At 38.2% G+C, this 13,728-nt stretch overlaps 2 protein-coding genes across 9 annotated transcripts in view; one reads left to right on the forward strand and one right to left on the reverse strand.

The window, feature by feature from the left end:
- LOC123011545 overlaps positions 1-13,728 on the forward strand; it is a 62,408-nt gene that overhangs the window by 18,463 nt on the left and 30,217 nt on the right. The window lies entirely within an intron of this gene.
- On the reverse strand, positions 9,570-10,196 carry LOC123011921. Its single transcript, XM_044409628.1, has 2 exons — positions 9,998-10,196; positions 9,570-9,964 (listed from the first exon to the last, which is right to left on the reverse strand). The coding sequence occupies exons 1-2, from the start codon at positions 10,194-10,196 to the stop codon at positions 9,570-9,572; spliced, it is 594 nt and encodes a 197-aa protein (XP_044265563.1).

Below are 13,728 nucleotides of genomic sequence, written 5' to 3' on the forward strand. Positions count from 1 at the left end.
TTGGTTGATAAACTGTGATCGTGTTGAAAAACACGACCAAGTCAACGGTGATGATAGAAATCGGAAATGTTTCTTACGCTTCTCAGGAGGCTGTTGGACACGTCCGCTGGCTTCGACCGATCGGCTCAGAATGTCCTGATAATCAAAGATGGAAACTACAGTGACTTTATAGGACAGTTGCGACAATGTCACCTAAGCTCCTCCCACGCGCCATTTTGAGGTAAATTCAAATACGAACAGTGTAGAACATTATGGAAAAACAACACATTTTCTGATAATATACTGGGTAAAAAACACTAAATCAATGTTAATCTTATTTATTGTCATAAATATTTAACAATAATTATAAATGTCCGTCCAAAGATTTGCTGGCATACTTTTCTGCAATATTTTTAGATTTCTTGGAGCTAATCTTTAGCCCGAAAGGTTACAAATCTTGACACAATTTTCTTTTTCAAATTATGGCAGTTTGGTAAATTTATGCTAAATTTTCCATTTTCTTCCTATAAAAATCTTTTATAAATGTTTTGGGGAGAAACTATGTTAAAAAAATTAACAAAAATCGATTCCATTTCAAAAAAATATATATATATATATATATATATATACCAACTCTTCTGAACAGAAAAACAGCGTGTTCTTCCTAAAACGCTTAATATTTGAAACTTTTATAGAGCGGCGTCGTACTTCCTGCTACATTTTTACATCTCGTACATGATTTGGTAGTTTTTAAAATGCTGTGACCAGCGATATTGTACAACGATTTAATTCGGTGTGAATTAGGTTCATCGATGGTTTATTTAGCACAGCTGGAAGTTGAACTTGCTAATAATTATCTTTTCGTTCAGTCAATGTTTCCAAAAACCCTGACAGAAATTGACGATCGTCTTCTTCATAGCTTCCTTTCCCAGAATTTGTTAATTGGGACACACATATGAGCCTCAAGTTCTGTTTCACTTGAAGTTACATTAAACTTAGTAATGCAGAGGATGGATGTCTGGATGTCATTAAATTAAACTATTTACATGGGTTGAAGTGGAAACTTTCATTTTCGCAAAATGCGATGGAAGCAGATCCTCTTCTGTCAGTTTTGACGCCAACCGAAAAGTGTGATCTTTTTCAAGAGCCACCAGTTCGGAAATATGCACTGCCAAAACTTGATTAGTCGGCAGCCCATGTTTCGTCACAATATCGTCCGATATAACAATGATTTTATTGTTAATTGACATCGCCTTAATGTTTTTAAACAGATGGGGGAAATCAGCAAAAATATGCACAACATCATCTGTGTGCACTGAGTGGGGTATCTTGTACTTTATTTGTGAATGTCTTCCAGCTGCTATGCCCCAGGTCCTCCACAGGGAGGGGCATGGGCCCATATCAGATGTAACACTTAAAATGTTTAAACCGATTTCTTCTGTCTTCTTGAATATACCCTCTATTATGTTTGTAAACACTGATCCATTTACAGCATTTGCTGTGAAGTAGTAGGCTTCCAACGTGTTTTTACACCACCTAGCAGGAAGACTAAAACATGAGTTGCTAGACCTGCATGTTCTGGTAATGTCACTTCCTCAAAATATTTACACAATGACACATCGTAATTACTTCCTGGAGTAATTAATAGCCATCTCATCTAGCACTAGAACAGTTTCTTTTATGCGGTTCAAAGCATTGAACCTTTATCTTCATGATGTCAAACACCTCATTCAAGATGCCACAATCAAATTTTGGCTTCTGCAAACTTCTTTGAAGTGTTCGGATTGAAGGTAAAGGTTGGCCTCGCTTCAGTAATCCATTATAGCCATTATTGTCAGAATTAAATTTTAATTTTAAGGCTTTTGTGACTGTAGGATTTGACCATTGCATCAGTTTCGTGGTCTTGTGAGAGTTTTTTTTTCTCAAGTCCTATAATTTGGTTCTTATTGAATACTTGTCTCAACAAAACATACTCATCTTTTTGGATAGCTGGCTTTTTCTCATTGTTTTTGAGTTGTCTTTTCGTATTTCGCAACAGGTTTTTATAGTGTCTAGCCTTTTTTTGTTCAGCAAAAAACATCTCATATTTACTTCACTTGGAAATTAAATCTGCTCTTGATTGAGGTGGTGACAGTGGTGTAGAGAAGTTGTTTTCACTCTCCTCACTTGAAGTTGATGAACACTGTCGTGGATGTGGTGCAATTATCTTTGTAGAAGCATCATCAACACGAGACGTAGATGGCTGTGGTACAAAAACATTGACTTCTACATTCTCGGGTAGGAGTTGAACATGCGCCGGTAAGAGTTGAGCAGCATCGGCATCACCTATCATTATTATTTCCGATTAAATTACATACTATTTATAAGAAATTGGGCGTTAAAAATAAAATATAGACTTATCTATAGTAACACCTCCAAACTATGTCCAACACAAAAAGTAAGAATTATCACAAATCGTAAACAGTTTAAGAAAAGACACAAGAAATCAACTACTACTACTACTAATAGCAAAACCAAATAAATGACAGTACGGATCAACTACTACTACTACTAATAGCAAAACCAAATAAATGACAGTACGGATCAACTACTACTACTACTAAAATATCACTACGAATGCTATGGATACAATGTAAACATTTACAAATCATGACCTCATCATGACCGACCGAACCACGTGATATGAGCAACCAATCAGGAGAAGCACCACCTGTTGTCATCACTGTTCCCATAGAGTCACTGTAATGGAAACAAAGTCGTAGCGCTCCATGCGGGTAAGTGGCAAACTAATACGATAGCGATTCTTGATTTATTAGGTTACAATAATTTACTAAAAAAGGCGGCATCAATTTTTCTATAATTGTAGTGCAGACCAAACGATAATGCTCATAACATGAAAATAAGGGGTTGTGAATTAAATATGAATCTATTATTTTTTTAATACAAAGTCAGTGTTTTTTTTTTTTTGGTAGACTTAGTAGTACTTCTAAGGCTACTTCTACTACATATTCCACCAAAGCAACAAATCTTCCACTGGAATAACTTAAACCTCCTCTGTCCAAAAGAGGACAACTTTTTTTTTCCAGAACAGTCACGTAGTTGGGACAAACAGTTTTCACATTGTACTGCTTCTTCAATCTTCATTACTAAATATCCACATAAAAATGCAGTTGCTGCCGATTGAATTCCCGTGGAACTTAAATTTTTCTCTCCTGTAAAAGCCATTATTTTTTCAAGTTTTCCAATCACATTGTCGGTTAAAATGATTTGAACTTCGTCGTTTTCTACATAACTTTCTTCTCTTGTTAGAAAGGCTGTACTTGTGTATGAAATCGGATTCATTATATTATTTGATTTGACTCTCTTTATTAGACCACTTTTTAAAATTTACCTGATATCATGTTCTGCTGCTCTGCAGTCTGTGAGATCATTACATCCTCCTTGCAACCGCACATTGGCAAATAAAGATTCAATATTATCTGAATTACTACACTGTACCAGGAACCAAAAAACGTCGTTTGCTTGTAATAATAAATGAATTAGCAGTAAAGTGTTTGTTGCACACCAAGGAATCTTCTGTTAATTTTTTAACATCTGTAGATAAAACTGAAGATACAGGCCTTCTAATTTTTAGTCTTACCTGTGTGTGCAACTAAAATTTCTCTAAATTTTAAAAGTAAATCGAAACTTCCTGGCAAGTAGTGATAAGAAATATTGTCGTTTTCTAAAGTTTTGTCTTTAGATGGACAGTTTTTGATGCAACACTTTCTGATTGAAGGCATAGTTTTCGTCTTATGCTAACTTATAAATACAAAAACACTTAATATACTAATTAAAAAACGCAAACTGAAATTAATTTTAACTAAACAACGAACAACCAGCAACAATTTAAAACACAAGGCAATAGAAAACGATTTTTAAAAAGAGACGCTATATTTCACTCAGAAATGACTTAGAAAAGTATAAACAGTCAAATTTGCAAAAGCAACTTGCGATTTGAAAATTTGAAATTGTTTCAAAATTTTTGCACTTACAGTGATGGACAGTGAATTTCGTCCACCCAATTTCCGTGAATTCACAAAAATTCACTGTAATCTGCACTTTATTGTCATGATAACTGACATTCAAATTGTCAAATTTGATCAAATTGTATTGTCAAATTTAATCAAATTCAAAAACATGCCAGCAGGAAGTGCCTTTAACAAAATAAAAATTATCTCTCTGGTACAAGAAGGTATGTCCCAAAGACGTGTCTCTACACTTTTGGGCATACCAAGGACTACCATTTCTTATATAGTCAAAAAGTGGAGAGAAAGTGGCGAGCATGAACGACGTCCAGGTTCAGGCGCGTCTCGCGTCACCACAGTTGATGAAGATGAAGACCTAGTGCGAGCTTTGGAAGACAGGCCATTTGCAACTGCAGTTGAAGCTACAGCGATTGCTAATTTTTCCGGATCAGCAAGAACTGCTCGACGACGTATTAAGGAACGGGGACTTTGAAATTATACTGCTGCAAAAAGCATAAATCTTACTGCTAGGCACAAGGAAGCTCGAATCGGATTTGCGTTACAGTATCTCATCCAGGACGAAAATTTTTGGAGCACGGTCATTTTTTCTGATGAGAAAGTTTTTCAATCATGCCACAATGGAAAACTAAAGGTTTACAGGCCTCGAAACATGCGATATAATGATAAATATGTTCAATCATATCACCAAAGATTTTCGGTGAATATGTGGGCCTGGATTTCTGCTGTTAGTCGGGGGGTCAGGTTACACGTAGAGGAAGGACTCAATGGTGTTGTATATACCAGAATTCTTGAGAACGTAATGCTGCCGTCTGTGAGAAGAGCATATCCCCATGAAAATTTCATATTTTAGCAAGATAATTGCTCCGTTCACACCGCTCGTAGAGTTAGAGAATGGTTTGTTGAGAACAACATAAATGTCTTAAATTGGCCTAGCCGCAGCCCGGACTTGAATCCTATTGAGAACATGTGGGGTTTATTAATAACAAAAATAAAAAAAAAGATTAATATTTGAAAACAGGGGGCAACTTTTGGATGCAATAAATGAAGCATGGCACTCCTACCGGAAGAGTACTTCAGAAATTTATGTGTATCTATGCCAAAAAGATTGGCTGAAGTTATAAATGCTAATGGGGCACTGACAAAGTATTAATTATATTTTTCTTTTCAATTACATACCTACATACATATATTTAAATGTTCAAACTACATACAGTAAATTATTTTCCATTTTTTATATTTTAATGTGTTCTTGTGACGAGCACCCACGTTGTGGGTATCTCGTTACATTTTGTCTTATGTGATCTCATAACTCAAGAGCTTATCACTATTAGGAGATTATTAGTATTATTAACTTATTCATTTTGGATCGCATTTTTAACCTGAAAATGATTTGGTACGACAATACCTCAAACAATGTAAGACAAAGGTAAAAAGTAACAAGGAGCATCGAACATTCTGTCAACATGACAAACGTTAATCAAAATTCTGAAACAAGGTTAGAAAAACCTAAAGACTCATTTACACTTTTAATCTGTCATAGGAATTGGGTGGACGAAATTCACTGTCTATCACTGTACCTGTGTATGTTTCTTAAAATCGCCGTAAGAGTGCGCTGACATACGGAATTTTTCTAAAAACAGACATTTGACACATGCGACAGGCCGTAGTCTATTATCAATCTACGAGGCCGTGATAGCGGGTAATATAAATGAGAAAACTGGCGTACTTTATAAAATTATTTACAATAATTTACAAAGGCTTTAAAGAGAGTAACCTCTTGCAAATTGAGGACTAACACTATTTTTGATGCTTCCATAATTTGCATCTTGGCACGAGAACTGATATGGTCTCACTGCAGTGAGCCGTGTAAGTTATTAGCACGGGTATCCTTCTTTTCTAATTTGCTCTTGGCTATTACACAGGTCAACAAGAGTTAGGTAACATTGATGACAATTTGGTCAATAGTAGTTTTTTACTTCCTAAATAACAAAATGCATTTAGTTTTTTGATAACACGTACCGTTGATTTGTTGCATTTTTTACCAATAATATAATTAATGCATTTTCTGCACTCCCACTTGGATTTTGTTCCAATAAATCTGGGGGCTGTCAGTGACGAAGAAGAAGAGAGTTTCCACCAAGACATCAGAAAGATGGAAGAACACTATCAAGACCGTTGGGACCGTTCCATGATGAGCAATTATACTGTTGGCTTTTAAAATGCGACAGTAACGTCCCTAACAGAAGAAAATGTTGAGATTTCACTCTTGTAATATATGTAATATATGACTTTTTTGATGTTTCTAAAGTTAGTTTATTAAAATATTGTATGCTCATAATAAAATAAATTAAATAGTTGAATTATTTGCAGTACTCTTTTGCTTTAACATGGGTTTCAGAACGAAATTGGTAACATACGAATGATACGTGATGAGACATTTTTGTGAAAATTTTCGAAATCAGAGTGAAAAATCATAAACGTGGAAGGTAGTTTAATCAATGTTACCGAAAATTTGTTCAAATTTGTTGACCAGTGTTGTCATGAGTGATGCAAATTGTTCTACATGTTTGCGCAATTTAAAGAATAACGGTGGATACATCAACTGTTTATTGTGCAAAAAAATCTTCCATTCTAGCTGTGCTGGTATAACTAAATTCGATCTTTAAAGGCTAAACGAAAATGTCTTGAACTGGTTATGCAAACTCTGCTCTTCTGAATCTGTTTCTCGTTCTCTTCCTGATGCTTCCAACTACTTTACACGAAGGATCAAGATTGCGTTGACTTCTCTTTTTTGTACAAAAATATTCTTTAAAACAAAAGAATCTTTTTCATTCTAACAACCTAATGTCACCGCGAAGCTTTTAGGTCCGATTGTGCAGTTTCGATGTTGTCGGTGATAAATTGTGTGTTGATTTGTTAGGGAGACGAACTGAAAAGTTCGGTTTTCATTTTGTGTGAACTGAAACAACGGTTTGGTTTCAGCGAGACATGGTAACGGGTTGAGCTCAGGGTGGGTATTCGGGATGAATTGGCCTGTGATTGGTTCGATTTTCCAAAACGCTGATTAGCTTTAGAACGGCATCGGCTCCAAGTCCTAACTCCGACTTCTCAATTTGTGCTCTACCATATGGGGTAAACTGATACAGATATCCGTTGGACGAACAGAGGCACCAAAGCTTATAGCCAAACCGCACCGGTTTGTCTTTTATAAACATTTTAGCTGAGTGTCTGCCGAAGTATGGCTAAACAGTGTGAAAATATACCGAACTGCAAAAATTTTCTATTTATTATATCAAAAAATGGTCGTAACTTTGCAAGTTTGTCTTGTCATCGGCAGTAATAAATTAGGCTTTTTAAAATAGACCGTCTGATTTGGTCCAACCCAGCAGCGCTTCCGGGTTTTGACGACTTTATGTGATCCGGGACTGGGTGCAGCTGTACCACCGGCTTTGTTCTTCATAATTCTGTGTAGGTACAATCCCCGTACGGCATCGTTTTCCGGTCTTTGATTGGTATTGTTATCAAAATTTAGACCGTTTAGACCCCTTCCGGGCTAGCGTAGCCAGTTGGTTTGGATTTTTATTGTCCACTGTAAGAAATTTTGTGTTACATTTCTAACTCAATTTCGGTGTTCAGGCAAGTCCACTGTATTTTGTGTTAATATTTTACACATATTTTTTGAGTATATGATTGTATTTCTGAGTGAAAACTGTGTGAGTCAGATACATACATTGAGTGAGTACTACTCCAACTTTGTTATATAACTTAATCAAATTTGAGTGAAAATTGACTAAATTTTGAGTGGGTTTCTTATATTTTGTTACTTAAAGTTATGTTAAAATTTAATATATTTATTTTGGTACAGGCTGGTTTTAAAATCATAGGCAAATGTAACTAGAAAACTGTATTATGAAAAATTATTTAAAGGAACATTTTTAACAGTTTAACAAAACTCATATTTTGGTGTAAGTAACTAAATTAACATTATTGCTGTAACTTTGATGAAACTTATGCGGTTCCTTGTAAAATAACGTATTTGGATCTTTATGTGTTTCCATGTAATGAGAAATATGTTTACCCAAATGTTTCCGAAAACCACTAATAGTTTTTAAATTGTAATATACATTTTTCAACAGGGCAGTGAAGATGTAACGACGGACAATCAACAAGACCGTGAAATGTTCTTAAATGTTTCATTAAAGCAATACTGTCCAATTTCGTTATGACATAAAGCACACAAAATTGCCATTATTAAGGAAATGTGTAGAATAAAATTATTGATTATATTATAAATATATTGTATTATAAAAAAATCCATACTTCTTTTTCTATGCCAATTTCGAACGAAGTTTACTTATTTTAGGTGTCCAGATAACTCTTTCCATACCATTGTCATCAGATTCTTTATTTTCCGGTAGAATGATATTGTTGGGTTTTGATAATGTTTGCTTGTAAACATTAAAAATTCTTTCTTTTATAACAGGGAAACATTCAGCCAATGTTGGCGCATTAGGATAAAGTAATGCAAACTCTTGTTCAATCTAAAACAAATGTTTTATGTAACAACAAATATCTATTATAACAGGGTGTTTGCAGATTACGAGCCACTAATAGAACTCGTCAATAGAAACAACTTCTGTATTTTTAACTTTTGCGGAAAACATGTCACTTCTGAGTTAAAATTAAAAATAAGTTCTATATGATATGCACATACAGAGTGCGCCAGAATTCGCGCTCCAAAGAAAAATGCTAAGTAGGGTTAGGTACCAGGAACATGGAAAAAATTAAAAAAAAAATCTATCTATAAAAATTTCGAAGTTATGAGAGTTTAAATTTTGCACATTAACTCTATTTATTTCTGTAGGATAAATAATTGTCCACGTTTTTTGCTACAGGCTATTAGAAGCGGAAACAAGGAAGCTGGTTAAACTGTAACTCGGTTTAATGTTCTTTGTGGCTTTTATTGGCAAAAGTTTTGAGCCTTTACTAAATAGTTGTAAAAGAACATATACAAAATCATCAGTATCATTAAATAGATATAAAAAATGTCAAATGTCAAAAAATATATGTCAAAATTTTTGACAGATAGAATTTTTTAAACATTTTTTCCATGTTCCTGGAATCTTACTTGTGTAATAAGGGGCTTTGTAAACTGTTTATTTAGGCTCACTATTACAACTTATTTAATATTAAATTACACTAAGTTCGATTCAAATCAGCGCGATTATAGAACGCGGTAACCGAAAGTAAATATTCGCGGACTTCTGACCAATTTGGGACCCCACGGATGCCCTGGTGATTCAGAAGATAGCCTACGAGACCAGTTGGGACCCCAAGGATGCCCGATTGATGCAAGTAAGCAACTGCCTCTTGAGCGTGGCTGGTTGTCATTTTATTAAGGGTTGCTCGGTACTATTTGGGGTAGAGGGTGACTTCGGTACGCTTCGGACGGAGTTGGACGATTGCAGCGCTATTCTGGTGGGCGCTTGGCGAAGTATAATGTTACCGGTTACAACTCTCCCCCTCAGAACCTGTAGGACGTCTCGGACTTAGGTTCTGGATCTAATTTTTCTTTCGGGGTCTTCCTCGACGTCTAATGGGTTGTATAGGCGTGACCTCCTGATCGTTGGTAGTGATAAAATGTTTTAGGGCCGATGTATGATATGTTCCCAGAGGAACCGTGGGATTTGATTTGGCAGCTATTTCGTAACTACAGGGTTCCTTGGCATTGAGGATCACATAGGGACCATCACGTTTTGGAGCAAATTTAGAGGTATGACCAAGGGAGGCTTTGCTAAGTGAGTGGGTATTCACTAGAACTTCGTCTCCGGGTTTGAATATGGGAGCGGGGCGACGTTTTTGGTCTGCATATTTTTTCCGGGTATCTTGCTGTGTTTCCTGGGTGTCTTTGACTTCCCTCAACGTATTTGCTAGGGAAACCAACCGAGGAGTGATCTCTGAAACAAAATTATCATTTTGAGCGATCTCACGGAGATCGTGTTTGATGTCTTCGGGGGTTCTCAGTTCTCGAGTGAACATAAGGTATGCTGCGGTATATCCGGTTGTTTGACATCGGGTTGAATTCATTGCAAACCGAATAGCCGGTAGTTTATTTGGCCAGTTTGTATGTTCATGGTCGAGCAGTATTGAAAGTTGTGTCTTCATATCACGGTTTTTTCGTTCAACCATGTTTGCCGAAGGGTGATATACCGGGGTGAACGCCTGGTCGATGTCTAGACAGTAGCACAATTGTTGCAACAGGGAGCTTATAAACTGGATTCCGTTGTCACTAATTATTCTTCTAGGTATACCATACCGAAGGCATATTTCATTTAGAAGAGTTGTAGCACATGCATCGGCAGTGGCAGTGACAAGTGGGAAAAGTTCAATCCATCGTGAGGCACAGTCCTCTATAATAAAGACCCATGTTTCTTGCTGTGGTCCTCGGGGAAGTGGTCCGAAAAGGTCGACAGATATTACTTCAAAGCGCTGTTGTAATACTGGGGTCTGGAGGGAAGTTGGAGGCTTTGTATTTTTGGCAGGCTGGACAAGCTTTGACATAATTCTTGATATATGTGTACATTCCAGGCCAGAAGAACTTTTTCCTAATTTTGTAGGCGGTGTGTTCGGCTCCATAGTGACCGGCAGAGGCGGCGTCGTGATATTCCTTCATGATTAGGGGCCGTAGTTGTTCCGGTACTACTAATTGAGCTTCTTCTACATCATCTTCGGGCGAATATCTATATAACACTCCTTGGGATAATAAATATCCACGGCCTGTCCATTGAGTAGTTTCCTCGGGTTTTCCGTTTGCGAACGTGTCGATGATTTTCTTAACTTCGGGATCAGTTAGTTGCTCCTTTCGTAAGTCGGAAGCACTTTTTCGCGGTACGTCCACCGTTACTAAACACATGGGACAATTCGTCCGGTCTCCACTCACCGGAGGACGTGAAAGGGTATCTGCTACTACGTTTGCTTTTCCGGGTGTGTATTCGATGGTGAGGTTATAAGCTTGGAGCTGAAGAGCCCAACGGGCAACTCTGCCAGTGGGTGTTTTTATGGACATCAACCACTTCAATGGTTGGTGGTCGGTGATAACAATTGTCTCGGCTTCTTCAATATACCCTCGAAATTTCTGAACTGCCCATACTAAAGCGAGCGCTTCACGTTCTGTTGTAGAGTAATTTTGTTCAGGTGACGTGAGTAATCGGCTGGCGATCTCGATGGGACGTTCCTTGGGTCCCTCTCCCTGAAGGAGAGCCGCTCCAATGGCGTATGAGCTGGCGTCTGTGCGTAGACGGTAAGGTTTTTCGGGCTCGGCTTGTTTTAGAATTGGGGCTGAGGTTAAGAGGTTTTTCAGCGTTGTGAATGCTTCTGTCTGTGCTGGGCCCCATTCCCATGGAGTATTTTTCCGAGTGAGTAACGTGAGTGGACGAGCAATTTCGGAAAATTTCGGAATAAATCTTCTATACCAATTACATGTTTGGAGGAAAGTTAACAAATGTTTCAATGTGTCTGGTTTGGGCATGTTTAAGATAGCCGAAACTTTTCCAGGGTCTGTTTGAATACCTTTACGCGTAATAAGGTGGCCCAGATATTTGACTTCGGTGCACGCGAAGTGGCATTTTTCGCGGTTCATCCGAAGTTGAAATTGTGCCATTCTTTGAAAACATGCTTGTAAATCCTGCAGGTGCTTCTCATATGACGGAGAAAGCAAAATTATATCATCCAAGTAGGCCAGAATCTGTATTCCTTCTAATCCCATCTTAAATCTGTCGATGAGCCTTTGAAAGGTCGCGGGAGCATTTCGCAGACCGAATGGTAGTCGACGGAATCGATAAATTCCAAATGGCGTTATAAAGGCTGTTTTGTCTTTGTCGTTTGGGTTCACTTCCACTTGATAGTAACCAGTTTTTAGGTCCATAGTGGATATGTATATCGACTTTCCTGTGGAGTGAAGGAGGTCTTCTAATCTCGGTAGAGGATACATATCAGGCTTGGTAACGGCGTTTAATTTCCTGTAGTCCACACATAGTCTAGTATTTCCGTCCGGTTTTGGCACTAACACTACCGGGGCTGCCCATGCGCTCTCGCATTCTTCTATAATTTCGGCGTCTAAAAGAGCACTGATTTCCTCCTTAAGAATTTTTATCTTGGTTGGAGTAGCTCGGTATGGAGCGCTGGCAATAGGGGGATTGTTTCCGGTGTCAATATGATGTTTCGCGTAAGGGGTAGGTGGACCTTGTGCTTCGAAAAGTGCCGCATGTTGGCTTAACAGATCATTAATTCCTGATATTTGGCTTGGCTGGAGGTGATGGCCTTCATCCGGGAACCTCAAATGTATTGCGTCAAATGCGGCCATATCATATGTAGGGAATAAATTGGCATCTTCGTCAGTTAGTTGTGTTTCCCATTCGAATTCCACTGCTTGAAATGCATCATACATTTGATAACAGCTTCGCGAGTAAAGTTCTATATTGTCTGGCACGTAGTGGTTGAATAGGCGAGCTGTGTGGTGGGTTGGTGAGGCTGGGATGAGTCTGTTATTTCCTTTAGGGCTAGGCGGAGCCTGAAGTCTTGAGATCTGGGGCGTCTTTTTCCGTGGAGGGCTATTCATGGGCGATAACAGAGTGGAACTTTTCTGTTGTTCAAATATTACGTCGAGAGATGGTTCTCGGATTGCGGGTTGCTTCTCAGTTATTGTATCTTTTGATACGAATCCATATGATTCGTGGCGGCGTCCAGTGTAGAACCAACGCTCGTTTTTGAAATCAACTGTTATTCCAGCCTTTTTCGCAAAATCTATACCTAGCAGGGTTTTTACTTTCGGAGCTGTCGGAATGTAGAAGACGTTTGTAGTTATCGTCTTATTTTTTAATGTAATTGGGACGTCGGCAGCGAGTACAGTTGTTCTCCGGGCATTTCCATCGGCTTGTGTAAAAAGTATTTCAGTGTTTTGAAAGATCGTACCCTGTTGTTTGAGGATATTGAACAATTCGGGACTTGCAAGGCTTGTACGTGCTCCAGTATCCAAATATGCGGTACCTGCTGCGCCATTTATGCTAATATTTAAGGCTGGTCGGGTACCTTCATTAGCATTAWACARKCAAAATCCGGTGTCTGGCGCTGGTTTTTGGTTGCAGTTTTCACAATTTCGGCGAATTACCCCTGGTTTGCCGCATCCATAGCATTGTACTGTATTTGCTGTTTGTGCGCTGTTACCAGGTTTTAGTTTCTCTTGTTTTTCTTTTTTACGACATACGGCGATGCTGTGTCCAAAAGCGCGACAGAATTCGCATCTGCCTGCTGTCTTCCGATTTTCTTTCCCCTTTTGTGCGGTGGAAAGTYGGCTCTTGTTGTCATCACTTCGTTCTCTAATAGATTCTTCTATTTCTCGACTTATTTGTAATAATTGTGAGAAGCTGGTAATCGAACTTCTCGTTGTTCGGTCACGTATCTCGTGTCGTAGAAGACCGTAAATGAAGTCGATTTGGCGGGCCTCTGAGTCGGGCGGGTGGATTTGAGCTAGTAAGGCTCTTTTCTCGGACACAAATAGACCAGTTGGTGTGTCCACGTCCTGTGGTTCGGAAAATATTTTCTGATAAATTTTGTAGGCCGGCGGTCTAGGAGCGAATTCGTTCCTTATAAGATCTTTGGCTTCTTCCCACGTGTTGACGGTATTCTTCACTCCTGTCCACCAGGTGTGGGCTGGTCCCTCCAR

The sequence above is a fragment of the Tribolium madens genome, unplaced genomic scaffold, assembly GCF_015345945.1.
Source record: "Tribolium madens isolate multiple individuals breed KSU strain unplaced genomic scaffold, Tmad_KSU_1.1 Scaffold_91;HRSCAF=231;Tcas5.2_LG7, whole genome shotgun sequence".
NCBI lineage: Eukaryota > Metazoa > Arthropoda > Insecta > Coleoptera > Tenebrionidae > Tribolium > Tribolium madens.